This window comes from Colletotrichum siamense (genome assembly GCF_013390195.1).
Source record: "Colletotrichum siamense strain Cg363 chromosome Unknown KSG_Cg363_contig03, whole genome shotgun sequence".
In the NCBI taxonomy this organism is placed as follows: Eukaryota; Fungi; Ascomycota; class Sordariomycetes; order Glomerellales; family Glomerellaceae; genus Colletotrichum; species Colletotrichum siamense.
In genome coordinates this window covers 2149901-2174197 of record NW_023501016.1, presented here as the reverse complement: position 1 = coordinate 2174197, position 24297 = coordinate 2149901, and the positions used below count along the sequence as shown (strand labels likewise).

The window sequence follows — 24297 nt, the reverse complement described above, 5'->3', positions numbered from 1 at the left end:
AGATATCATTGAAAAAACCAATAAACCGGCCCTGTCCGAATCAGAGTCTCTGTCCGTTTACAAAACAATACTCTTGTCAATCAGATCATTGCGGCTAAACGACAGAAGTATTACTACCTTCCGTTATAAAGCACCGTTTACACTTCTGTGGACGCATCCAGGGGCAGATAGGGGGCGAGCCACGATAACTTGAGAACACCACGGAGCAACGCATCCGGCCTCATGTCTGTCCAACAAAGTCCAAATCCAGGCCAGACTGGTCCTCGCTTTCACCCCATACAGGCCAAGACTGCTAAATTGCCATCTGCCCATCCATCACCGTCCACGAGGACACTCCAACAGCCTAAACCACCCGCTCGCCGCATCGGCAACCCAAGGATCCCGTCGGCATGCCGAGTACACTAGCACCACCCCATGCGCGGAAGTCTAGACCGCAAGTTTCGCGAACATGCGGAATCACACCCTCCACCTCCCATGGGAATGCCAAGGCCATGACGAGTTGCACCAAGCCGCGTAATCTGGATATACATGAAGACACCCTGTTCACCTGCAAAACGACTCTGATTCAGGAAAGCTAGCCCTGACATACAAGACCATCAACCGCTCCATGCCGTTTTTTTCGCCCCCGAGCATTTCACCGATCCAAGACTTGAGAATAGTTCCCAATAGCATTCCCCTCCGGTCTCAACGCCCGCTCTAGGTCCCCCTCATGCTCCAGGCGCATCTCGTCACATATCGGACAGGGCCAAATCTATACACACCCTGCGCGGATCCTCATGACGGAACCACCCGTTGGAAGAGAAGAATCGTACGCATGGAAAAAGAATACTCCCTTCCAAGGACTGCGACGGGCATGCTTACCTCGGCAACTCATCTTCAGCATCGCGGATGCCCTTCCGATGCGCCTTATCACACACAACCCCTCAAGATCTACGCGTCACCAATGGCATCTGACCAGGCCTGGACTCCTCCCGAGAGTCCATCTAACGCGCGAGACCCCTCTCGAGGAACCACTTTGTCTCCTCCTGACAGCTGCACTAATGTCTTGAAGAAAATTCAAGATTCGGAATCCCAGGCTTGAGCACCTGCACAATTGCCATTTTAGGAAACCAGTTCACTAGTCAGGGGAACTCGAACATGGCCATGATGCAAGCCCGTTTTGCATCAGAATCTTGAGTTTTACTTGCTTCTCCGTTTTTTGTCATTTTTTCCGCAATTCTTTTTTTATTATTTTCCACAGCTATTAGAAAAAAATAAAGAATCCATGGCCGTTAGGCACCAACACCATCTCCCTTGTTCAGGGGCTAGAGATCAGCAGCAGCTTGCGACAGCGAGAGCGAACCAATCGGATCCCACCTAGTTTCCCTTCTCGGAACAGCTCGCTCCTCCGGGGTACCCGCCGGACCGGGGGTGTCTGGTACGGGCGTTTATTCGGGGCGGAGCAGGCGGGGCCGCGCCGGTCCTCATTTACCGTTCCTTTCGCAAACCTTCAAGACACACCTGCATCTCTCTCGTGCCGCAGGTAAAATGGTTTCAAATCTCGTTTCTTCGCTTCACGTGTTGCCGGCTAGCCGCGGGACGACCCGCCACCAGCCCTCTGATCCTCAGCTGCCATCAACGGACAACGCCAGCAAACCAGCCCACCAAGCATTCTCCGCAATCGGCACCTCCGATTCCGATGCGGGGTCTTCTCTCCCGAAGCCCGGCGCAATCGCCGTCACCGTCACGCAATTGCAGCTCGCTATCTAGCCTATCTTGCAGTATTCAAATACCGATTGCCCGTCCTGCGATGCATTATCCCCGGGATGTGTTCCCGTTAAACCCGCCTAGGACCAAAAAAAAAGACTACCAAACTGATATCAAATCTATCGCTTGATTTAACCGAATATTCTACCCGGGCAGAATATAACCCGAGTAAACCAATCCGTCAGAGGCAGAATTCCTCCAGGATGCAACATTTTTAACGTGCAGTGTATGATTTGGCAGAGAAAGCATATCAAGCCCTCCCGTAGCTGATCATCGGGTTCCGTATCCGATCCCCTCCTCCAGCCAACATGAGAACCTTCAGGATCATCCCTGCTCCGCATTGCTCACGTCAAAAAAGCCAAACCCCAGGCATTGGATAAGCTTTGCCCGCTGCGTGAACCAAACCCCGATCGACGACTGACGACATATGCTGCCCCTCCAAACTCTCAACCAACCTCACACCGACATCACCGCCCAAAGTGCCATCTATCTGTGACTAGCTTTCAATCGCATATACCACACCATTCCATATCAATTCAATCGTAACCCGTAACGCCAACGGCACTCTCCTCCTCAATACTGTCTACACAATGGAGATCAAGGCCCTAAACGTCTACCCAATCAAAGCCCTCCGCCCGGTCCCCCTCACCTCCGCGATCCTCACCCCGCAAGGCATCCTCCACGACAGGACCTACATGCTCTTCAAAGTAAACGAGGACTCCTCTCTCCGGAAGCTCCAATTATCATCCTGTCCCCAAACAGCTCTCTTCTCCCAGGAGATCGTGTCCAGCACCGAAGCCTCCTCAGATACCGATGACGACACCGGCGACACAATCCTCGTGAAGTACCATATCCCCTCGCCGCCCCTCGTCCCCCACGACCCCCTCCAAGAAACAACCCTCTCCGTGCCCCTCGTCCCAGACACCGCGGCCCTCGCCCCGATCCAAATCGACCTCCACGGCTCCCCCGCCGACGCCCTCCGCATGGGCGATCCCTACGACGCTTTCTTCTCCGCCTGTCTCGGCTTCCCCACAATCCTGGTCCACATCGGCTCCGGACGCCGCCCCGTCCTCGGCACCCTCGCCCCGGGCTCTGCCTCCTCTCCTCAAACATCATCACCGTCGTCGTCCCTCTTCTCGTCCATCACATCTTACCTCCCCTCCTTCTCCTCCCCGTCCAGCGAGCAAAAGCCGTGGCTGACATTCACCGACTGCGCCCCGTACCTAATCACATCCTCCTCCTCTCTCACCCACCCATCCCTCACATCCTTCTCCTCCACCACCAACACCAACACCACCACCCCGTCGATAATGCCAAAAATGCGCCCCAACATCGTCGTCCACGACCCTTCCGAGCCCCCCTTCGCCGAAGACTTCTGGGCCGAGCTCTCCCTCCCCTCCTCCGGCGGCGCAAAGCTCCTCCTGACCGCGAACTGCGGCCGCTGCGCCTCCCTCAACGTCGACTACGCCACGGGTCGCCCCGCCGCCGGGCCCGAGGGCAAGCTCCTCAACGCGCTCATGAAGGAGCGCCGCGTCGACCCGGGCCACAAGTACGCGCCCGTCTTTGGCCGGTACGCCTTCCTAGACGTCGGCGGCGCAGACGCAGGGCCCGCCGCCGGGATCCGCGTCCGGGTCGGGGATGAAGTCGCGGTGACCCGCCGCAACGCCGAGCGCACCGTCTTTGACTGGCCGCTTGGCTCCGCCGCACCGAAGAGGACCAGCAACACCGTGGCGGTTGCGTGATATCGAAGAAGTAGCTGTGTACCTCTTCCCTTTCTCACTCACACTTGATGCGTCTTTGCTGCGTTTCACATGTACGTGTGTGTCACCCAGAAGCTCTCAGTAGACCCTTCACTTTGATGCCGTTGTATCGTCGGAACATGATAGGTAGATTTCCTTCCTCTCCATGCAGAGCAGAGTAGCATCCTAGATGGGGGTATGCTTCTTCCAGTGGGAAAAAGTAAGCATGTGAAAATAGACTAAGAAACAAGGGACGTTTCTGCCGTTGCATAGTGTTCGTTTTTTTCTCTTGTGTAACCACGGGTCGAGCATGTGTCTATGGTGTCATCTCCTGATTTACATGGTGATAGTGAAGCCACCAACATCAACATACCATGCAGCGCGCTATGAAGGGCATGCACATTTCAGCCGCATGATGACTGAAGTCCACTCTCCCCCCTCTCTGCGATCATCGTCTGCCTGCTCTCGTCACCGGCCGCTCCATTGCTCGCCGTATCATGCGCGCCGGTCCTTCACCCTTCACCAACACTGAACACCCTCCCTCAACTCTCAAAAGTGCAGCTGTCCAAACCCCTTCCTTCGTGAGAAAGAACCACTAGAAAGAAAACAATGTACCACTGACCGAGAAAAGACAACAACCACGATGCAGCTTGCGCCCGCCACCTCCTGCAGCAGCATCATCATCATCATCCCATAACAGCACATCCTCCTCCCAAATCTCACTTCCACCCCGTCAGCGTCATAAACACGCACACATCTCTCTGCCTCATTTCCCAACAAAAAAGCAAATAAAGCAGCCCTAAAAGGAGGCTCCTCGTGAGACCCGTCTTGAACCTGCACATCATCCACGTCGCGCCGCGTAACAGACCACCCATGTTCCCCGACCAAACAGATTTCCCTGATCGTCGGATGCGTGATAGGCGGCCGGGGAGGGGGCGTACATACACTCTCTCATGCAGCGGCCCGTCTACGACTACTTCCCCGAGGCGACACAAACGAAAGGAAAGGGCAAAAAAAAAAAAAAAAAAAAGCCACACATTATTTTCCATGATGCCAAAGACCTCTCTGTGCCTTCTCTCCCAACGGTCTGGACACACAGAATACAACACAAGCCTCTCTCCCGGTGTAAGCCTCATCTTCCCGCTCTGTTCTTCCATTCGCCAACCTCTCGCCAGCCCGCAGCAAGAGGAGGCGCATGATCGTGGCGAGCTGCAACGGACGCCCCCCTCTGTGCCGGATCGTGCTGAGAGACAGACGCCCACCACCACAAACCGCCGCCGCGGGACCTGACAGCGAAGGGAGTGAAGGGGAAAAATAGACCGAGACAAGGCGTGAGTTACACGGCATCGCCCTCGCGTAAATCCTCGCTCGGAGAGAATCGAAGAAGAAAAACGGGGAGGTGCTCCTTCCCGCCGCTGCCAGATGTCATGCCACGCTCTTGTGCTACCCAAACCCCGGATCTTCGTGTCACGGAACACACACACACACACACAGAAAGAATTCTTTCATTTGCAGCCTCAATCAGACCCTCGACGTCCACCTTGACCGGCCTTTACACCTGTCAAAAGTGACTGTTCGGTTTCGCAAAAGGGCCGAGGGCCCCCGGGTCAGTTGCACACCGCCGGACGTCAACGACGCGATACCGGCGCCGGGACACGGGACAGGAGTAACACCGAACTTCACCGGCGATACCATCCGCGCCTCGGGATGGCATGAGTTGAACGTGAGTAATCATGAGATGTCGCGCTTTGGAAATTGTTTGGCCCTTTGCGCTGTTTCATTTTGGACGCTGTTCCGTTCAGACCCACGACGCTACAAATGCTAAACCAACCGGACGCCATGCCGTGCCGCCCTCGTCACCGCGGATCCAATGTCAAACCGAGGCGCGAGGAGAAGGGGCCTGTGATATGAATGCTTCCTTCAGTGGAAAAGGGGGGTGGACAACGTGACAAATGACCAAGGACAACATGCGCGCGCAAAACGGTGAACGGTAAGAATACTGCAATGAGGGAGAGGGAAAAAGAAAGCTCAAAATTGACAGGTAACCGCCCTTCCAGCCCATCAGCCTTGCGTGCTGTTATGACTTGTTCTAAAGCCCAATTTTTTCTTCTGTTTGCCATGCTCCGTGAAACCGTTCCCTGTAAACCCAAAGTCTATTGTTAGAGGAAGAAACCCTTCCCGCCTTCGCTCGCCTCCTCGCTCCTGACCCCGCCAACTACTGATGAAAACTTGCCGGCAAACGACTGTGCGCCGTAGAGAAAAGGGGTATTGGGTATTACGTGGCCGAATAAAACTCCGTAAGGAAAAAAAAGAAGACGCTTGGCCGAGAGGAATTCGGCGGCGGCGACGGTAAGAAGACCGAGGAAAAAGACGAGAGCTGTGGAAGAGGTCTGCTCCCTGTTGATCTGTGCCTGTCGGTTCTAGGCTCCGTCCGGCGTTGTCGCATCGGGGAATACTGATGCGTATCCCGTGGAGGCGGCCCTGTCAGGCACAGAATTCGAGGGCATCATGGCACAGGGGCGTGGCGTTGACAGGCGGTCCCTGTGGGCGGGATGCGCTCCCCGCCGGAGCCCTGTGCCTGCAGCCAGCTGCAAAGGTGCCTGAGCCAGAGGGTCCCACGTGCGCTATGCAGCACCGAAATTTGGCACCATTGCGCTAAACCACGCCAGGATAGAACACCCTGAACACCCTGCCAGGGGAGCCAAGGGGCAGGGGTGGCGGAGGTCAACGGACATCCAAGTTGACGGGAGCTTCTAGACGGTCCGGGGAGGGTTGCAAACGGAGACGTCGAAAAAAGTCAAAATTCGAAAAGGGAAAGAGTTGCATCCTCCTGGAAGGCGTCGCGGGCGCCCTGTGGTGAAAGGGGGAGAAACTTGAAAGAAGCAGCCGATATCGTCCGATCCAAGCGGTCCTGTCATTGCATGCCATTGATTGGTATCGATCGCCATCCAGGGCGCTTCTTAGTTGCATGCGTATTGCCATGCCCTGTTTGAGGACATAGCACCGCCGTCATGAGGAAAATGAGTAGTCGTATCAACGGGGTTGCTACCTTAGACTGTGTTAGCAGGTGGTATCCAGCAAATGCCGTCACTGCATCCTGTTTGTATCCCAGCGGCTCGACTTCGGCCTTGAAACGACAGGGACGTCGACGGATAGATGGAAGGGAAAGGAGAGGAGGCGCGGAAAGCAGAGGCACAGACAGGGCCGGCCTGGAGGGAGGATAGGAGAGGCCAGGCAGATCAGAGCAGAGGGCGGCGGGAATGGCAGCTTCTGTGTAAAGTAGAAAACCAGCCAGCCACAAGCATTCTGTCTGTTTCTGAGCGATGGGATTGTGATCGGGATCGGGTAGGGCGAGACCTGTCTCTGGTGGACGGTGATGGGAGGGAGTGTGCGTCATCAGAAGCAGCCAAAATCTCTTCCATCTGAGACGAGGAGCTTCATGGTGGGCGCATGTCTTTGAACATACCTCTGGAGCATCCAATGCAAAACCCCCACGTCGCCATCGTGCATCTGCCCCTCGCGGTGAGCGCCCTCGAATTCGGTGTTGGTGTGGTTTGGGGCTCGGTTCGGTGGCTGCACCGGCAGTCGATGCACTGGCGCAGCATGCATTCTCAAGCGCTCTGCGTACACGCACGACAGGTGTGGATTTTGCAGTAGCGACACTCGAAGATCCACCAATGCGGACCGGAGTGGCAGAGGTTGCAAGTCCATTGGATCAGAGTGCTGTCGGACTTGATCATCTTGAAAGAATGCGCGCAGGCGCTAGCAACGGCCATGGTGAAGGAGAGTGTGTTGACGGAACTCGGTGAGGTGAGGTGGTGCAAGGTGGTACAGATGCACTGCAGACTGAGCCGAAGTGAGGTGATGTGCGGTGCTTGGGACGGCGGAGAGATTCTCAAAGTGGTGCGCTTGCTGGACGTGCGCTGATGGTAGTAGATGCCGGTGGTGCCCTGTGCGGTTGGCGAGGGGTGTCCTGTGCGGCAGGTGGGAAACGGAAGGTGGTAGGCGGCGTTGGTGTCTGGAAAGCCGTTTGCTTGGAGACGGGCAGTTCAGTTGGCCGTTGGCGGTTTTTAGCTGTCGGGGGAGCTACTTGAGCTATGGATTTCTCGATGGCAGAAGCCGATGGGAAAGCAGCAGTGCAGTGTCTCGAAAAGGTGGTGGTTTCCCCCTCGTGTTCTGGAAAGCGAGTCAGCCCCGGTCAAGCATCTCCTGATATTATAGGTGGTGCGGGTATATAAAGTTTATGGACCTTGCAAGCCCAACTTACCGAGGTTGAAAGGAAGAGCTCAAAGCACACGCGAGTGTCTGGACAGAAGGAGGTCGAGTTATTGACAGGGCCTCCAGAGGGATTGTTGCAGAGATAAAGAAAAAAAGGGAGATGGAAAAAGTGGCTAGCCGTGGATGTGGAAGCAGCAGTTCCTTTGTATGGGACGACCGGCAAAGTTTGGGTTTGGCTGCGGGAGAGGTAAGGTTTGGGTAGCTTGCGCATTGGTGAAGGTGGCATAAAACCCGAGCGTGCCTTGCGGCAAAAATTCAGACGGGCAGGAAGGTGTCAAACCGGGAAGTTACCCGTCGAACTTGCTTCATCTTCCTTGAGGTACCTTAACTCATGGAAGGTGCTGGGTATCAAGAAGGTAGAAACGGCTAAGGTAAGGTACCTACCTACCTGTCTAAGGTAGGCAGGCATGTCTGGTTTGAAGACAGGAAGGAAGGAAGGGACGTAGGTACGTGGGCAAGGAAGGCAGGAACCACGAAAACTCAGATACGGCAAGGGAAGGTGAGCCGGGCAGGGAAGGAGGGAGTTGGGTTTGGGCTGGGTAAAAACACAACACGAGAGAGTCTCTACCTTACCTACCTAAGGTGATGGAACCCAGACTCCCAGCTGTCGTCCGGTGATGTGCCCGAAAATCAGTTCAGGTCAGACCAGACCAGACCTGTTCAGGCCACTGGCAAGGTAGACAAGTGCAGGATGTAAAAGGACGGCAGTCGTGGATGCGGTGTGACGGCCGAACCAACCAAGACGCAGATTGGTATTTGGGGGGCAGCAGAGTTGAGGGAGAGCTTATGTGCGATGGGCTGAGGCAAGGTGAGGTGAGGTGTAATGACGATGTACGATGCGTGAGAGAGAGATAGAGAGATGCAATGCAACACGGACGACGCCCACACTCCCTCGGATGGTCCTGAAGCACCTTTTATGGTCTGCGAGAACAGACGGCCCTCGCTCGTCCAGACGACCAGACGAAATCTGGTTTGCAAGGTATCAACGAGTCCCCGTCCGTTGCTTCTGGGGTCTTCAAACTCTGTTCTCAAGACTCTGGGTAGTGCCGTTTGCCTTCACCCGTTGTGGAGCTCCTCGAGCGGGAACGTCGGGTTGCCGATTGTCCAGTTTCGTTGATTTAGGGCTGCAAAAGACGGGCTGTCAAACCGTGCTTGTCGACCATGAATTATGACGGGACGGACAGCTGTGTGAGGCGCCCCCGGAAGCCAAGCGTGGCTTGGTCTAACCGTGTCTCCCTCCACAAAAATATATTCGACACCAGGAAAAGATGGCCGCTCTAGATTCCACCCTAGGTTCCTGCCGTCGACGGTTGTGAGGTAGTTCAGAGGATCCGCGAGGTAATCGGCAGACGTGGTAGTACAAAAGCCAAAGGCACCCGGCGCTAATAGGAAAAAAGGTGAGCAGTGTTCAGATCGTAGCTTGTGCTCAGCGAGAGACCAGACCACCTTCTCGTCTTATCACATTGGATCTTCTCCAACTGCGCCGCGCCATAACATGCCGATATGTACCTGTCAACCGGCCCAACAAACCCGTCATCTCGGCCCTTCCACCACTTCACTCTTCCGCTCGTTTCAATGGCCCTTCTCTGGCATGGATCCCATGCCCAATGCCTATTTGACGAACCGTCCAAGCCCGGTCCGTCTTGTCTTCAGCCAATTTGCCCGCACGTTGGGTTCCTGGCGTCGTCCAAGGTACCTGGACCATTTCCATCCACATCTCCCGGCAGCCCTGAAATGGAAAGCCAACGGGATGGATGGATGGTGCCCGCTCGCTCGTGGCCACATGTCTTGGACGGCCCAGGTCAACTCCGTCGTCCACGCCTGTCTCACTTTGCCCTCCTCCTGGGTAAGGTCTTGAACCGTAATGACGAAGATTGCTCATGATGCCTGCTACACTTCATGTCCAAAAGTCTGAGCCCACTAGCCGTTTTACACCAAAACTCACCTACTTTAGGACTTAATATATAGAAAACTTAGGTAATAATAATATATAAAATTTTAGTATTTTATAAAATTTTATAAAATATATATAATACATTTTTTCTTATATTTATAGTATTTTTCTATAAAGAGCTATAAATTTCTAAATAATTATAAAGTAGATAATTCTAGAATTAGTATATGAAATTACTAGAATTTAGCGAAAATATTTCTTTTTTAACTTTAAAAACGTCCTATACTTAATAATTAATTAGTATTAAAATTTACTTACTTTTAAAAAATTCTTTAACTATTAAAATACTTAAATAGAATTTTTAATATATAGTTTTATACTTAACTTTTTAATATATTAAAGTTTATAAGTATAGTATTTTTTTTTAAAACTTTATTAAATTACTAATAACTCTCTATATATAATATATAATACTATAATAATAATATATATAGCTTTTTTAAGTATTTATTTCTAAATAAAACTAACTTTTTTATAGTTATAATATATAATAGTAGGGATATATACGTTTAAAAATAGGGCGTTAAGTGCGAAAAATCAAGTGGGCTCAGACTTTTGACCACACACTGTAGTGCTAGACGGCCGAATGCCGACGCCCCCCTTCCCATGCCATGCCGTGTTACGGCCCACAACTCGCGGTCCACACGCGGCGCGGCAGCAAGGGACCTCAATGACAAGACCGAATGATAGGGCAGATCCATAATGCTCTCCTGCATCCATGTGCTCTTGCTGGCTAACAGACCGCATCATGTTGCATGGACCCTCGTGTTGTAAGTCACCTCGCGGATGCACATCCTCTTCCGCTACGTTCTTTTGGCCCCTCACGGCAAGGGTCTGGGGTCTGCCTCCATTCTTGCACCAATGTAGATCGTGAACTTCCACGGTTTTTTCTGCTCGGCTTAACCTCGCTAGGTTTTCTGTCCAGATCCCAACACCCAGGTCGCCGGAGGTTTCTCTGCAAGCAGCAAGTGATCTGGCTTGCGGCCTCGTGGCTTTGATTGTCGTTCAGTATCGATCTACGTGAGAGCCGCAACCCAATTCTGTTTGGAAAGCCTTTTTATGACGCCGTGCCATGCACGAGCAACTTTTAATCCGGATTGCTCTCAGAGCACATCGCTATGCCCCGCTTCACCCTCACGTTATTAGGCATCTGGTTCCCCAAGACCTAGCCTGCCAGGCTATATTTGTCCATGGTTGGAGGGATTGATCCAAATAGTGTCTGTTTGACTTTGGAAGGGGAACTGATCCGGCGGCAAGGTTGCGTGGCGCGGGTCAAAGTTCTGACATGTAACAGAGGGCCCAAAAGTCCATGCTTTTTCTCCACGCTGCTGGTAGTTGTCAGTTCTTAGTAACAAACGACGGAAATAGAGTCGTAAATCGAAACGCTCCCCCTTCGCAAACTACCCGTTGATCAAAGTCTGGGGCAAGAGAACACTCAGATGCTCGAGTAATTTGTCCATGGAAGAAATCACCCATGGCCCCGCTGATGTTGGAAGTGGATCATGTACCTTACGGTACGACCGGGCCTCCGGATGTACCGTCCAAGTCATGGTGCCAAGTCTGTCCAGTTAAGTGTGTGCTGAGGGCAACGGGTACTGAGAGCGGCCGTCCACGCGGGATTCTGGAACGAACCTGGTTTTCCGCTGCGCAAGCATCAGTGTAACGGTGTAGCTTTCCGACGACGAGTCTGGGCTGTTGCGAACCTCTGATGCGGCTCATGATGCAACGTCGACAGGCCGCTACATGGGCAGAATATCTACAAAATCATTCCCTTGTCCGCTCATGCCAGCGGCCCTGGGGGTTTCGATGGAGTATGTTTCCCATCTTGCTCTCTAAGTCCGAAGCTCGCTCGTATGCGGCGATGCTGCATGTATTCGTACTTCAAGGCGCTCTGGAGAGCGCCCAAGTTGCGCAATCCATGTGCGGGGAGCACCCCAGCCAAGACCCAGAGACAGGCGTGTTGCAAGCGAAGCGACTTCCTGTATCCGTACCAGGATGCCATAGTGCTGGCATATTTTGGCAAAAAGAGAGGCAGCGGATGAAGGGCTGTACAGCCGACGATGCCTGCTTGCCGTGTCTACCCATGTTGCTCAGTTTCTTCCAGAAGACAGCACCGCTGTCAAGCGAAAATCTTGCTTCGTGCAATGCGTATCATGAGGTGGTACTTAATATCCTCAAGTTAAGGACATGGAAAAGAGGTCGTGAGCATGGCCGTTGAGTCTTGACCGCATCGAGGTAAAGCCGCAGGTTTTTGCAGGGGACACGGGGCCGCCCATCCATTGCGTGGCAGATCCTCTTTTTCTTTTTCCCTTTCCTTCCCTTTCCTACGCAACCTCCATCCCTCCCCTCCCACCTTTGCTTGACGAGCCAGACCAGATCGCGCGCATCCAGTACCCGGAGTAAGGCTTGGCGGGGAAATGATCGGGGGGCTTTGATTGGAAGTTGTCTGGTTGACGATTTGATTGACACCATATTCCAAGGTGAGCAAGTTGTCTGAGGCGACGGTGCGATAGTACAGTTGCGATGGATGCAAGTCTGCGACCTTAGCGCAGCCGACGGCCGGCACGTCGTTCGTCGAGATCCATGCGTCGATGAGTTGATGCGCGCGAATTCAAACACTCAGGAAGGTAGGTATTGGCAAGTTGCCGTCAGGCGAACGGTGTTGGAGAGCAGGGGTTGTCTGCGCTTCTGGGCGGCCGCGCGGGCATTGCAACAGCTGGGAGGATAGGCGGGAGCTCAGTGACGGCTGGTGCGGGCACATCCTCCGTTTTGCGACAACCTCGGATACTGGGCGTAGTAGTGGGAACCTCAAATCAACCTCGTAGGAACCTCTCGTGTCTTCATTGGGGGATTGGGTTTTGCCAACAGCTCACATTGCTTTTGTCGAAGAATCGATAAGTACGGATAACAGGCAGCAGCAGAAGCAGGAGCAGGAGCTGGCTCCGGAGTCTATTCGTAGGGGAAGACAGCCGGTGGCAGTGGGTAGCCCTTGTTGAAACAGCTGTCAAGGCTTGCAGGAACCCCATTCGGCACTGGCGCAAACAAATAGGTTGTCGTTCCGAGCTGGCGAACAAGGGCCGGGGCGGCCGTTTGATACTGGGATCAAAGCCTGGCCCATGCCAAAGTCAGTTCACCACGGCCCACTTGGAGCTTCTGGAATTGTGGACGGAAGCAAGTGGGTGGGGGGGAGGTGGTGGTGCTCAGAGTGCGAGAGTGCAATGGCACGATTGCGTTTGCAGGAAGCCAGGCATCTGATTGTTGTCGCTTGAGACCTTGGAGCAAGCCATGTGCACATCCACATCCGATGTGTTGGCATCTGGGATAAGCGGGCTTCGGAGGCTTGGGCATCGGAAAGCACACTCGAATCTCACAGCCGTTGCCGATGTTGTCTCCTTTCGGCCCCCAGGAGACAAGTGAGGCGAGAAGCAGTGGAAGATTCGTAGCATCCATCCCGAGAGCGTGGCTTGTATTGGATATGGAAGCGAGAAAGGAAATTGTCGGTAATGCAGTTGCAAGAGGCAGGACAGTTTTGGGTATGGAGAAGAGGCTTGGCGAGGCCGCTGACGATGCCGGTTGTGCGGTGGATGTCATGTGGATGGACAGAGCGGGACTTTGAGTGCTGCAGGTCGTTTGAAAGGGACCTGACTCTGCTTACATTACCTAGGTTGAGGTAACACTGGAAGCGCGGCAGGCCCACCCGCCTTCCTGCAAAGCGCCTACTTCAACGTCAGAAGTCGAGGGGGTGAACCTGGGAAGAGAGAGGAGGCAGGCAGGCAGCTGACCTCATTATGTCCACGTCGATGGTGGACATTGGATCGGTGCTTCCTCAAAGACAGTGCCTTCGGATAAGAACCTTGAAGATACACTGTTCGGCTGTCTGATGTGTAAGGTAAGGCAGGTACGAATAGAGGAAAGAGATGAGGGCCCGACGTCTCTGCCTTCCTTGGGTTGTTTTCTCGTAAGCTCGGTCAGTGTCGTTGCAGGGCAGGCGCGGCTTGAAGTTGCCTTCCTGGTACCGACTTACATATCTCGTCTGGAATAGGAAAGCGCAGGGTTGACCGGACAAGCTGATGGAGGGTGATACAGGGCGGGCGAGCCGCTCCTTCCCTTCCACCATCCCAACCTACTTAGTACCTACCTCATTACCTTAGGTAGGTACACTACATAGTAAGTGCCCGCAATGCGGCTGCCTTCCATGCCGTCGTCTCGCGACGGATCGAGACAACGCCTGGCCTGGCCCCAACAACACAATCTGGTCGTCGTTGGAACCAAATCTGCACCTGTCTCATTTTGGACGCAAAAAAAACCTCCAGGCTCACAACAAACTGCGGATGCATGTGTATTTTCAGCAGCACCCGACCTGTCATTCTCTCGTCGACGCAACTGCACCGACGGGCGCCACCTGGGCGGGATCTGCCCCATCCCAACCCGCAGCGCCGCTGCATCAACTCACGCAGCCTCATCTCAATGACGTCAGTACCTCGGGAACCACCTCTTGTCTCTCGGCTGCTCCAATTGCCCGCACATCTGAATCGAGGCGCTGCCGTGTATCAGATGCACCTCCTGTCCTTCCCCAGATCTTGGATGCCGCTCGTTCAGAGTCACATGACCGACGTGTCACGCTTCCTCCAGCCACCCCTTGACAGCGGCGGATCAAACTTGTGGCCATGACAACCTACCTTCCTCACACCTACGACTTACATGAAGGTGCAATGAGGGTTGCCGTCAGGCACTGTCTGTAGCAGTTAGCGCTCGTCGACTCAGCCGGCGCCAACCGATTTTGTTGCCTCCTCTCGGGCGGGCTTGGAACCCTCCACCCAACGATAGGGCATCTACGCCCTCGTTTGCGTTCGTCCAACTACGTTGTTTGCAATTCCGTCTTTACCGGACTCCAAAACGCCGATGGTCTACGTGGAAGTAAGCTTCTCACATTTTGTCAACAACGACATTCCCTGTCTTAACCGATACACCCAAGCAGATCCCATGGGCGGGTGCCACAGTTGACCTCATCTCGCAGAGTAGCAAGCTTACGTCTATCATTATGATCCAACACCCTCTAATTTTGAACCTCAAAGCACCCAAAATCCTCAGCATCCCTGAGCACACATCATTGGACAACCGCTAGATTGCTCCCGCCTGGCTCTACGGGCGGCTTCCGGTTGCCCTTCGGTCCCAATGCCCCGAGCTACCCACCCTATCCGTCACTCCGGTTAGCCGTTCGAGACTCGGAATCGATTGAATCGCTCCCATCTACGAAATAATTTCTGGCCGCGAACAGCTGTTGATTGGTTGTGTATGCCTATACGCCAATGGTCAACTGCCCTCACCGCGGTTCGGTAAGATGCGGTCCTCCCTTCCTACCGGCCACAACGGACATGGGGTCCTGGCCATGGTTCGATGTTCGCCCTGGCGAGAGCCACACTCGGTGAAGTTGGGATGATTAGCTTCACACCATCTTCACCAAGCGAGAGCAGTGCCGGTCAAATGCCAGAAGGCCCTGCTGCACCACAGCTGACTGCCCAACCAGCGACCGGCCTCGAGATGATGTGACTTACTGGTCGGGGTGCAGACGCACCTTCACCGTTTGATACAGCCTCCAACGCTGCACCTCGCTGCAAGAAGCAATTATCCGCCGCCATTGAGCAGCATCAAATCAAATGCCTTCATCTCTGGGCGGAAATCTCTTCTCGCGACCCTCCCATCACCAAGAACAACGTTCATTTGCTGTTCTTCCAGAACACACTTCGCAAACTCCACATACGCGCCATCACACGCGCAGGATTCGACTTGCACGTCGCAAAAACCTCTACAAACACCTTGGTCAATCTCTCCAACAATGGGATGCCAACCCGTCCCACCTTGTCAATGACGCGGTCTCTTCCGCACCAAAGCTCACACCTGCTGTGGGGACCTTGCTTATCATAGATAGGCATAGAGGAAGTCCTGGTGGTGTTGAAGCTCGCCTGCCACTCCCGTTTGCAGACAGACTCCGCCGCTAGGCATCTCAACAACGACAGGCATTCTCGAGACCACGCCATATTGCACCTGAATACTGACGGGCCTCCTCAAACTAAGGCGCTACGAAGGCTTGCCGGGATATTCAACTCGCTCTCCAGAACAACCGTCCAGCGCCGAACAAAACCAGGAGTCTCCGCTTCGTCCATGCTGGCTCTCAGCATTCCAGATTCCCATATCGACATGAGACCTGCCTAGTAGATGAGGGCCAATCATATTGCCTGTAATTTTCCCATTGGAGTTGCAACCAACAAGGACAGGGCCGTGGCTTTCACAAACGGCAAACCTACACATGCCTCTGCCATCAACTATCACATATGACAGCGTCGGCTTGTTCAGTGATACTGGGAAGACCAATCATCCCGACCATTCCTCGTGTGCTCCGCAGCTTGCAATTGTCATGTCGGAGTCACTGTCGGATGTCACCGGAACGGCTCTAAACTTACTCCTACAAAGGTTTTGGTCACCCGAAAACACCAACGCTGTTTAGCTACAAAGTACAATCAGAGCGTAATGGCCATAGTATCATGTCGGTGACAACCGAGGCCACGTTTCCTACCACGCCAACTTTTGCTCAACATTTCAAAGTCGAGAACCCTGGCAGCAACAATACGATGGCGTCGTCAGAATCTCAGCTGGCTTCGTTCCCGCCCGGAGCGCGAGAAACATCCTGATGGGGCTGGCCCCGTTCCGTTGGTAATTGTCCTTCACAGGGGCTGCTCCAGACAAGACCCGCCTCCTACTTGAGAGAGGCCCAAGCCCTCGCGTTAATAGGCTTCTCGAAGCCGGAGAAGATGCAGGCGAGAATGGATCCCAAATCCCTCCATGGCCATGTTCGCGGATCCGAAGCCAGCCCCTGCAAGGGCACTATTCCGCTATTAGGAGGACGGCATCTCCAACCCCACCATCAAAGCTCACACACAAAACCACAATGACAACGGCCGCATGGCCTCGGCGAAGCTAAGGGGTACAGAACACCAGGCGCATCCGGCGAACTCCTCCTTAATGACCTGAATGAGACGATGGGCGAAGGACTTGTGCACCATGACGATACTCTACGATCCACCACCTTGCCCCCCAGCAATTTCGATGTTGCGGGGATCTTCAGCCTGTCCGTGGCCTCACGGGTCGCATCCCCTGTCCGGCGCGCACATCTCGCCATTGCCTGATCCAACCGAATATTTTTGGCATGATGGGGGATCCACAGGGGAGCAAAGAAAACGTCTGAAGTCATGGCCGTCGTAACTGCCGCCCGTCTTTAATCAGAGCCAGGAAATTCGGCAACGGCAGGGGAGCACACAGTTCTTCATGCGCTCGACACGAAGCGAACGACTTAGGCACATCGCCTATCCGCGTCGCTCTGCCTTTTGAAACCCTTGCCGCTGCTTGGCTTTATTCGGATGTCGGCGAGGCCAGAGTCGATCCCCATTCGGACCAACTCGCTCTTCGTCGACGCAGTCTGTCCTGATCCGAGGCTCATCTTTCTCCTGTCTGAACCGTGGCTTCTCGAGCCGAGAACAACATAGATCCCGGGGCGGTTAGTCACCGTCGGCACAACCAAGTTTACCAGGTTGCCATTGCCATCTCGACCAAACTTCACTAGGGTTGAATCCCGGAATTGCGGTGTGCAATGTGCGCTGAACCCAACTAGAATCCTCGTCTAGACTCCCACCCCGGGAAAGAACAAAGTGATGATACCATGGATGGTTTTCTTCCGGTCGACTAACGCTTGACGGCTCGGCGCGTCACACTCTCGCCTTGTCATACTCCCTGCGAAAATACGATGGCGAAAATCACCGATGACGTTACACTTTTTTTTCTCAACTTCGTTCGTGCCGCGCGTACTCCTTGCCAAGGAATTTAGAGTGCGCGTCAAAGCGGTTATCCAAATGCTGTTGTTGGTATTGGGCATGTTCTGTCATATTCTACTTTTGCCATCTTGCGTGATGCCGTCTATGTACTGGACCGCGAAGAAGAGTCGGGACGCTTTCCCGCCCGTTACTGTGTGGTATCCTGCGTGTTCGCCTCCGTGGTCGACTCAGATGCTGTGTCGGGAACCACCAAAGGAGTCGGAACCTCGACTATGGTTCCGGGACTAACGGGTTCCTCCTCCTCCTCCTTCTCCTTCTGGATCGACGCTGTTCCGAGGCACTCTCCAACAGCAACCATCTCTTCGGCCGGTGCGGCCTCTGTATCCTCCGCGGCAACCGGTGCGGTATCCGTAGTTTTTGGCTTGGCCCTCAGTGACTTCATTTCCAGGCCCTCGCTGTCACTTTCCCTTCTCTCATGATCTTCAAACGAGAAGAGGTCCGATAGGTTGATGGCTAGGAAGGTCTTGGGAAGCTTGACTCTGTACACAACTGTTAGCAAGTGAAGATCTTGCAACTCAACGCACGGATACTAGTAGCTCGCCACCGCGGGAAGTTCGTGGTAACTTACTGGTTGAACTTGGCTCGCAGCGTGCGGATCACATGCATCCAGTCTGCGTGGGGTGTCAAGCTGCGACGCGGCGCGCAGCTGATGCTGTGCTTGCTGTCGAGCTGCACGTCCAGAGGGTCGTAGACGTGGCATCCTGGACTGATGGTGATCCTGATGCTATACGCAAAAGTCTGCTCCTCCCCGCCTTCGGGGGCGTTGGAGGGCGTCTTGATCTCGGACTCATACAGCTCGAAGCAGATCTGCGAGAGATAGTCAAGCTCGGGAATGGTGCTGCGCTTGATCTTCGTCTCAATGCCTCCTTCGAGAATGCAATTGAGAAGGGTGTAAATGTGGGACTCCTTGGTGAAGTAGAAGAAGGACTTTGCGTCATTGGATGCCTGCATTTCCTCCAAATCCTGGACAATCTCCTTGAGCAGCGGCAGCGACGTCAGGAGACCGATCTCCAGCTTTTCGCTATCAGAAATGCCGTACTCCTGTGGGCAGATAAAGTCGAAAAGAACCTTGGCGAGCTGGTAGAGCTCCCGCAGCGGCTCGAACCGGGCATCCGTCTTGGCCTTGGTCTGGGTGGTGCCCTTGTACAGATGGAAGTATTGCTCGGGAGCGGCCTGCTCACCGTTGTGTCGTAAGCCATTCAGGAACGAACGACGGCGGAAGATGCGTCTGACGGAAGTCGAGCTCTTGCTCGCCTCACTCTTGTTATCCGCCTTGTCACTCGATCCCGAAAACTCCCGCTTGTCCTCTCTGGAGTCGAAGGACGCCTTCCCTTCTTCCGAGGTCTTTTCCGTGGCCTTGGTATCCTTGTCCTTGACACCACCGTATTCTTCCTCTAGCATGGCCTTAGGCGGCGTGAAGACCCATTCCAGGAACTGCCGATTATGCAGAGCATCGAACTTCATCGTGTCGTAAAGCTCGGAAATTTTGCTGGGATCGACCTTTTCTCCGTCACAAAACTCCGCGAAAAGCTTCTCCCAACGCTCTCGGAAGAGCTCCGCGTCTTCACCGCAGCACCAACGTGTTTGTATGGTGTTGATCGCATTGGCTTGAGACAATGATGACGACGTTGAGCTAACAGACGTCGACACATCTCCATTATGCTTCTCAGAGCCAGGGTTGGTGATGTGGGTGTTGAGTGAAGCAACAGCGCTACCGTTGTTCAGCTTTGCGTAGTTGTGATGCATCACCCGCCGATGGAAATTCATCAATTGGACGACACGGGTCTGGACCTCTGAAGGCTCTGGCATCTTGTCGGGCCAGGCAAATTGAGACGGTCTCTCGTTGCCCTTGCGCAATAGACCCTTCAGCTTCTTCTTCACCTTGTCCATCTCATCCTTGGCAGCGTTGGAGTCATCGAGAAGGTCTTTGCGAATGGTAATGAAGTCCTCAGGAAGATCTTTGCGGTCCAAGAAAGAAGACGCCCAGATCTGTGCGCTCGTGGTGACACGACGCTCAGAACTGCTGAAAACATGAACCTCGTCGAGAACATCTCTGTTGAGCAGATTGAAGTCATTGCGCATGTTCTCACCCAGTTCCTGTGCTTGGTATCGTGCGGAGTGAGTCGGCTCGCCACCCCATTTGACGATGAGCTGGAGTTTATCCAGAACAAGACTCTCTTCCGCCGCTGTGATGCGCGACATGGTAACACCAGAGAGTGAATCGTGTCTTTTCGGCGCTTTCCGCGACGGAGAAGAGTTATCCGCCTTTGAAGCGCTGTCCTCAACTTCGGACTTTTCTGCGAAATCGGTCTCAACGCCTTCTTTCAGTACCTGGTTAAGCTCGTCTCCAGAAGAAACTGCGACGTCTTCAGTCTTCTTCTTGCGGAACATGGGCTTGATCTGAACTTTGGTGCCCGCCCAGCCACCCTTCTTGACCAGGACGTTACGGAGGGACTTTAGCTTTTGACGATCCTCAACGCCGGCCCTCATTGCGACGTCGACAGCTTGCAAAACGCTCGCCAAGGCCGCCTCGCCAATAAGAAGGACTTCCTCCTGATGTCCTTTCAGCAGCTCGATAAAAGGCGCTGTGTGGAAAGTGAACTTGTACTTTTGCTTCGGGGTACGGTCAGCATGGCGTATGACTGACACAATGCCCTTGAGCTTCCAGGAGTGCTTCGGCGGTGGCGGAGCCGGAGCCTCTTCGGGCGGTGCGGGAACCTCGCCTTGCAGTGAAGGTGTGGCAGAGGGTGTTGCGGATGCTGTGGCGGATGGGACGCTTGCAACGGCCGGGTCCACGATTGGAGGCGGAGGCGGAAGTGTTGGGCTGGTGCAGGAGCTGGTGACTGTTGATGCCAAAGCACTGTCTGCTTTTGGTTGAGGGGCGCTCGCGGGTATAGGCTTGGGCTCTGTTGGCTTCTCGGAGGCAGTCGACATGTTGCTCACAGACTTGTTCTGAGTCGGTGGCGCGGATGCTGGCTGCGATTCCTTCTCCTTGCCTCGCGAAGCCAATGGATCTGTGATCTCCGAAGGGGACGGGGAAGGTGCTGGAGAAGTGACGCCGCCTCTTCTGAGTCTCTCTTTGACAAAGACCTCCTTTAGAATGCTGGCACAATGTTCGTAGTAATCGTCATTATCCTTGACGAAACTCCAGCCATTGACGTCGATCACGTAACTCTTCCCCCCGGCTCTCAGGAAGTCAAAACCACATACTCTCTGGCCAAAAGAGGTGGAAATCTTGCTGGCGATTTCCTTCTCTTCGGCGTTGAGACCGGTAACATATCGAAGCTCCTTGCCATGTGTGTTACGTCTCACAACGCCATCAACAACAGGGGATTTTCTCGTTTCGGCGTGGCAGTAGTTGGGCCCAACAGTGTAGGCTTTGACGTCTTCGGCGTTATCAACTCGCATAAACTTTTCGTAGATGTAGCTGTTCTCTGGCTCTAGAATAGCACGAGGAACGTTCAACTCCGGGTCGTATTCAGAACTCTTGTTCCCAATCTTGCGGAAAAGCCTGCGCGCACCACCACCTGTCGCTTTGGGAAAGTAGATGATGATGTTGTGGTCCTCACCACTGACAGGCTTCTCCACAAATGGCTTCTTGAGTAACGCACCGTCGACGCTGAGAATGTCGCCGTCGTCCAGCAGTTCAACCTTTCGAGGCAAGCGGTTGTACCCCAATTCCTCAGCGTCCAAGGCGATACCCGTAATATCTTTGATGTGCTTGGCCGTGTCTGGCGTTAGAATCGCGGGCCCACCATCGCGGTTCACCTCAATACGCTTCGGGGTTGGCACATTGATGCGGTCCAGGATGTTCAGGCAGAGACGACGATCCCAGAGGATCTTTTGCATGGGAACATCGTTGACGCAGAACGGCTTTCTGGTCTTGACATAGGCGATAGCCTTATCCAGTGGGAAGCCATCCGAGTAGAAGGAGATCAAATAATCGCTGCGAGAGTTTAGTGAGAGAACTACCACAGAAGATTATCAAGCGGTTGGGCGCGACCGGAATGGCCATGGCCGCTTGAACGGGCCTGCTGTCATCTGGAACGGAGCTATGCTGTTTCGGCTCACCGAGCCTTACGGTGCGGGAGGGCATACGGATTACTTACCAAATGGGCCAATTTTCAACCTCTGGTAGGAAAATCAATGTCAGCACAGTCCTCGTTTAAATTTCGTGGGTCTCCCTTTCTGCGCGACTTCTTCTGGTGGTGTTTTCCCTTCTCTTTCGTCCAGTGTATTTTCTTGCTTCCGTCCCATACCCTCCCCCACATTTTCCAGTCCAGGGTGTTGCTCTTACCTTCATCCAAGATGACTTTATCGCCAAATACCACCACATCGAACTCGCGATTCGCAATAAGGCGGTTAAGAATGTTTCTGCTGGGTTTGCTCCGAGCCTTGACGTCCAACGCGCACACTCCAATGACACCCCAGGGAGCTGGCTTGACTGCAGGTGTATTAGAGTTTGTCGGAACACGTTGACGTGGCGCGCTTGTTTCTCTTGACTGACCCTCTTCTTTCTCCTTTCCGTTGTGATAGGGTCCTCGGTCGCTGCTGGGGCTGTGGCTACTGGCGCCCGTGCTTCCACTGAACCTCCGCTTGTTTCTACTACGGGATCGGGTAGGCTGGGGACGGTGGTGATCACGATGAGGACGCTTAATCAGCTCGTGGTGGTTGTGGTTGTGGTTTTCGCGCGCCGTGAGGTTGTGGGTACCCGATGTTGCGGTGGTACCATTTTGTGCAGTGGACGAGGTGGTAACGGTGACGTTGGAGACCTCTGCGCCTGGCTGAGAGGCGTTCGTGACAGGCTTGCCGGACGACATGATTCCAGAAACCGAACGAGGAGCGCCGCCGTCAGAGCCGTTGGTAGAGGCGGCCGAAGATTGTGACTGGACTTGGCCAGGTGCAGATGAGGAAACGACGCCACGAGCCGAGGCCAGCGAGTATACAGAGAAAACGCTGGAGACGGAAGCGCGCTTATTGGGCTCCGATTCGGAAGAAAAAGAATTGCGGGTTGTGAGGGCGGGCTCGGGGAGGGGACGAGATGGGGCGGTGGGATCTTGCTGGTGGCCGGGTCCAGCCATGAGGCGTGGGGTATCGTTTTGTTCGTCGGCGTCGGCGAACTGCAGGGCGGAGTCGCTCCAGGCCTCGAGAGAGTTGTTGGATTCGCGACGGCTGCGGCAGAGAGAGGATCGAGGGCTCTTCAAGGGAACAGAAGAGGGCGGGGGCATGGAGAGGCTGGCGGTTGCGGAGTGGGCGTCGCTTGTTCCTGGCTCAGCATGTCGGCTCTTCCTGCTGGCGGAAGAGGGGAGGTTGAGCGAGTGGGAGACAGAACGGCCGGGTCTGGATCGCAGAGGTAGGTCGGCAGAGGTGGACGTCTGGTTGACCGAGGAATGAGAAGGCGACGAGGGCGGCTGTCCGAGAGGAGAGGCAGGCGCGGCAGCAGGAGAAGCAGGAGCAGCAAAGGAGCGAGCGCTATCTACAGATCGCCGGGTGTTAAAATTTGGTCGGTCCATGTTTCCAGCAGAGAAGCGACAAGATCAGACAGGACAGGCAGGATGGGGGTTGTTGCTGACTCGAGAGTTCTCGATTTTTGGACGCTAGAACCTTGCTGATTTTGCGTGCGTGGGCTTGAACTCTTTGTCCCGCGTGGCCAATGGTGCTCAGTGCGATACAATGCGGCGACCCGGGCTGGAGCGTCGAATTGACCTGACGATGACCCGGGGAGGTTTTAAAGCGCGACGAAGGTTCCTCGTGGGGTGATGAAGTCAGTGACTACTGGCAGGTTTTCCTGCAAGGACGTTGGCCAGTAGAAAAGTTGGAGTTGGAGAAGAAAGAGGCAAGCAATTGGGGTTCGAGGGCGTGCGGTTGCAGTTGCAGTTGCAGTTGCAGTCGCCGTCGCATCCAGACAAAAAGGTTGTTGGAGGTGCAGAGTGACAGCGTGACAGCAGGGAGAGGGAGCGACCAGACACCCGGAATTCCCCTTTCATTGGGCAGCAAAGGGAAGACGGAATTGCAACAGGGACCCTGCCTTGTCCTTCAGCTCAGCTCAGCTTGCCCAGGTTTATCATTATCAGGCCGAGGTAAAACCCCATGTAGGTAGGTATCTTTGCAAGAGGCGACGACGACGATGTCCTGCTGCGAACGTGATGCACCCACTGATTAAGACATTGCCGGCACACAAAAGGCAGCACCCGCCGCCCACGAATGCCAGCAGACGTGGAGGCCATTCTAGAAGCTGGCTGCCAAGATGGGAGGGCACACACGCACACTGAAAAACATGCAGCAAGGAGGGGCACGGGCAATGGCAAAAAGTTCTAGACGTCGCAAAGACCACGCTGCAAGACCAAGGATGACGTTGTGTGGTCAAAACGACGCTTGTACCTAAGACACTTGCTTAGCGCTTCCGGCAGCCAGCGCCTGACAACACGAACTGCTTGCTAGGTACCTTTAGGTATGCACAGTACCTACGCTTTCCGGCGAATGGCAGTGCCGAACGCAGCGTTTGACACCTGCACTTCCATTGACGGTGCGGGTGCTTTTTGCAATTCGCTTTCTCCTAGTCGCCTAAGGTTGTCCAAAGACTGGACGAAATGACACGATGCCTTGCGAAATGCATACCTACCGTCGAGGCCACGGCGCAGCTGCTTAGTTACCATCTGAAGATTCCATGTTGCTAGCATTCAATGGCCAGTAC

The 24297-nt window shown here is 54.2% G+C and overlaps 3 protein-coding genes across 3 annotated transcripts; 1 reads left to right on the top strand and 2 right to left on the bottom strand.

Moving 5' to 3' along the window:
* Positions 1-2336: 2336 nt before the first annotated feature.
* On the top strand, positions 2337-3488 carry CGCS363_v004581 (uncharacterized protein; the record flags this gene model as incomplete). The annotated part of the gene is made up of 1 exon (XM_036636430.1): positions 2337-3488. One exon carries the CDS (start codon positions 2337-2339, stop codon positions 3486-3488), a length of 1152 nt encoding a protein of 383 aa, XP_036497153.1.
* Positions 3489-6881: 3393 nt separating this feature from the next.
* CGCS363_v004580 (uncharacterized protein) lies at positions 6882-7261 on the bottom strand (the record flags this gene model as incomplete). Its single annotated transcript, XM_036636429.1, has 2 exons — positions 6882-7078; positions 7120-7261. The coding sequence occupies 2 exons, from the start codon at positions 7259-7261 to the stop codon at positions 6882-6884; spliced, it is 339 nt and encodes a 112-aa protein (XP_036497154.1).
* A 10469-nt stretch (positions 7262-17730) lies between these two features.
* Positions 17731-23116, bottom strand: asp1 (Inositol hexakisphosphate and diphosphoinositol-pentakisphosphate kinase; the record flags this gene model as incomplete). The annotated part of the gene is made up of 5 exons (XM_036636428.1): positions 17731-18082; positions 18172-21549; positions 21713-21734; positions 21901-22047; positions 22111-23116. 5 exons carry the CDS (start codon positions 23114-23116, stop codon positions 17731-17733), a joined length of 4905 nt encoding a protein of 1634 aa, XP_036497349.1.
* Positions 23117-24297: the final 1181 nt, after the last annotated feature.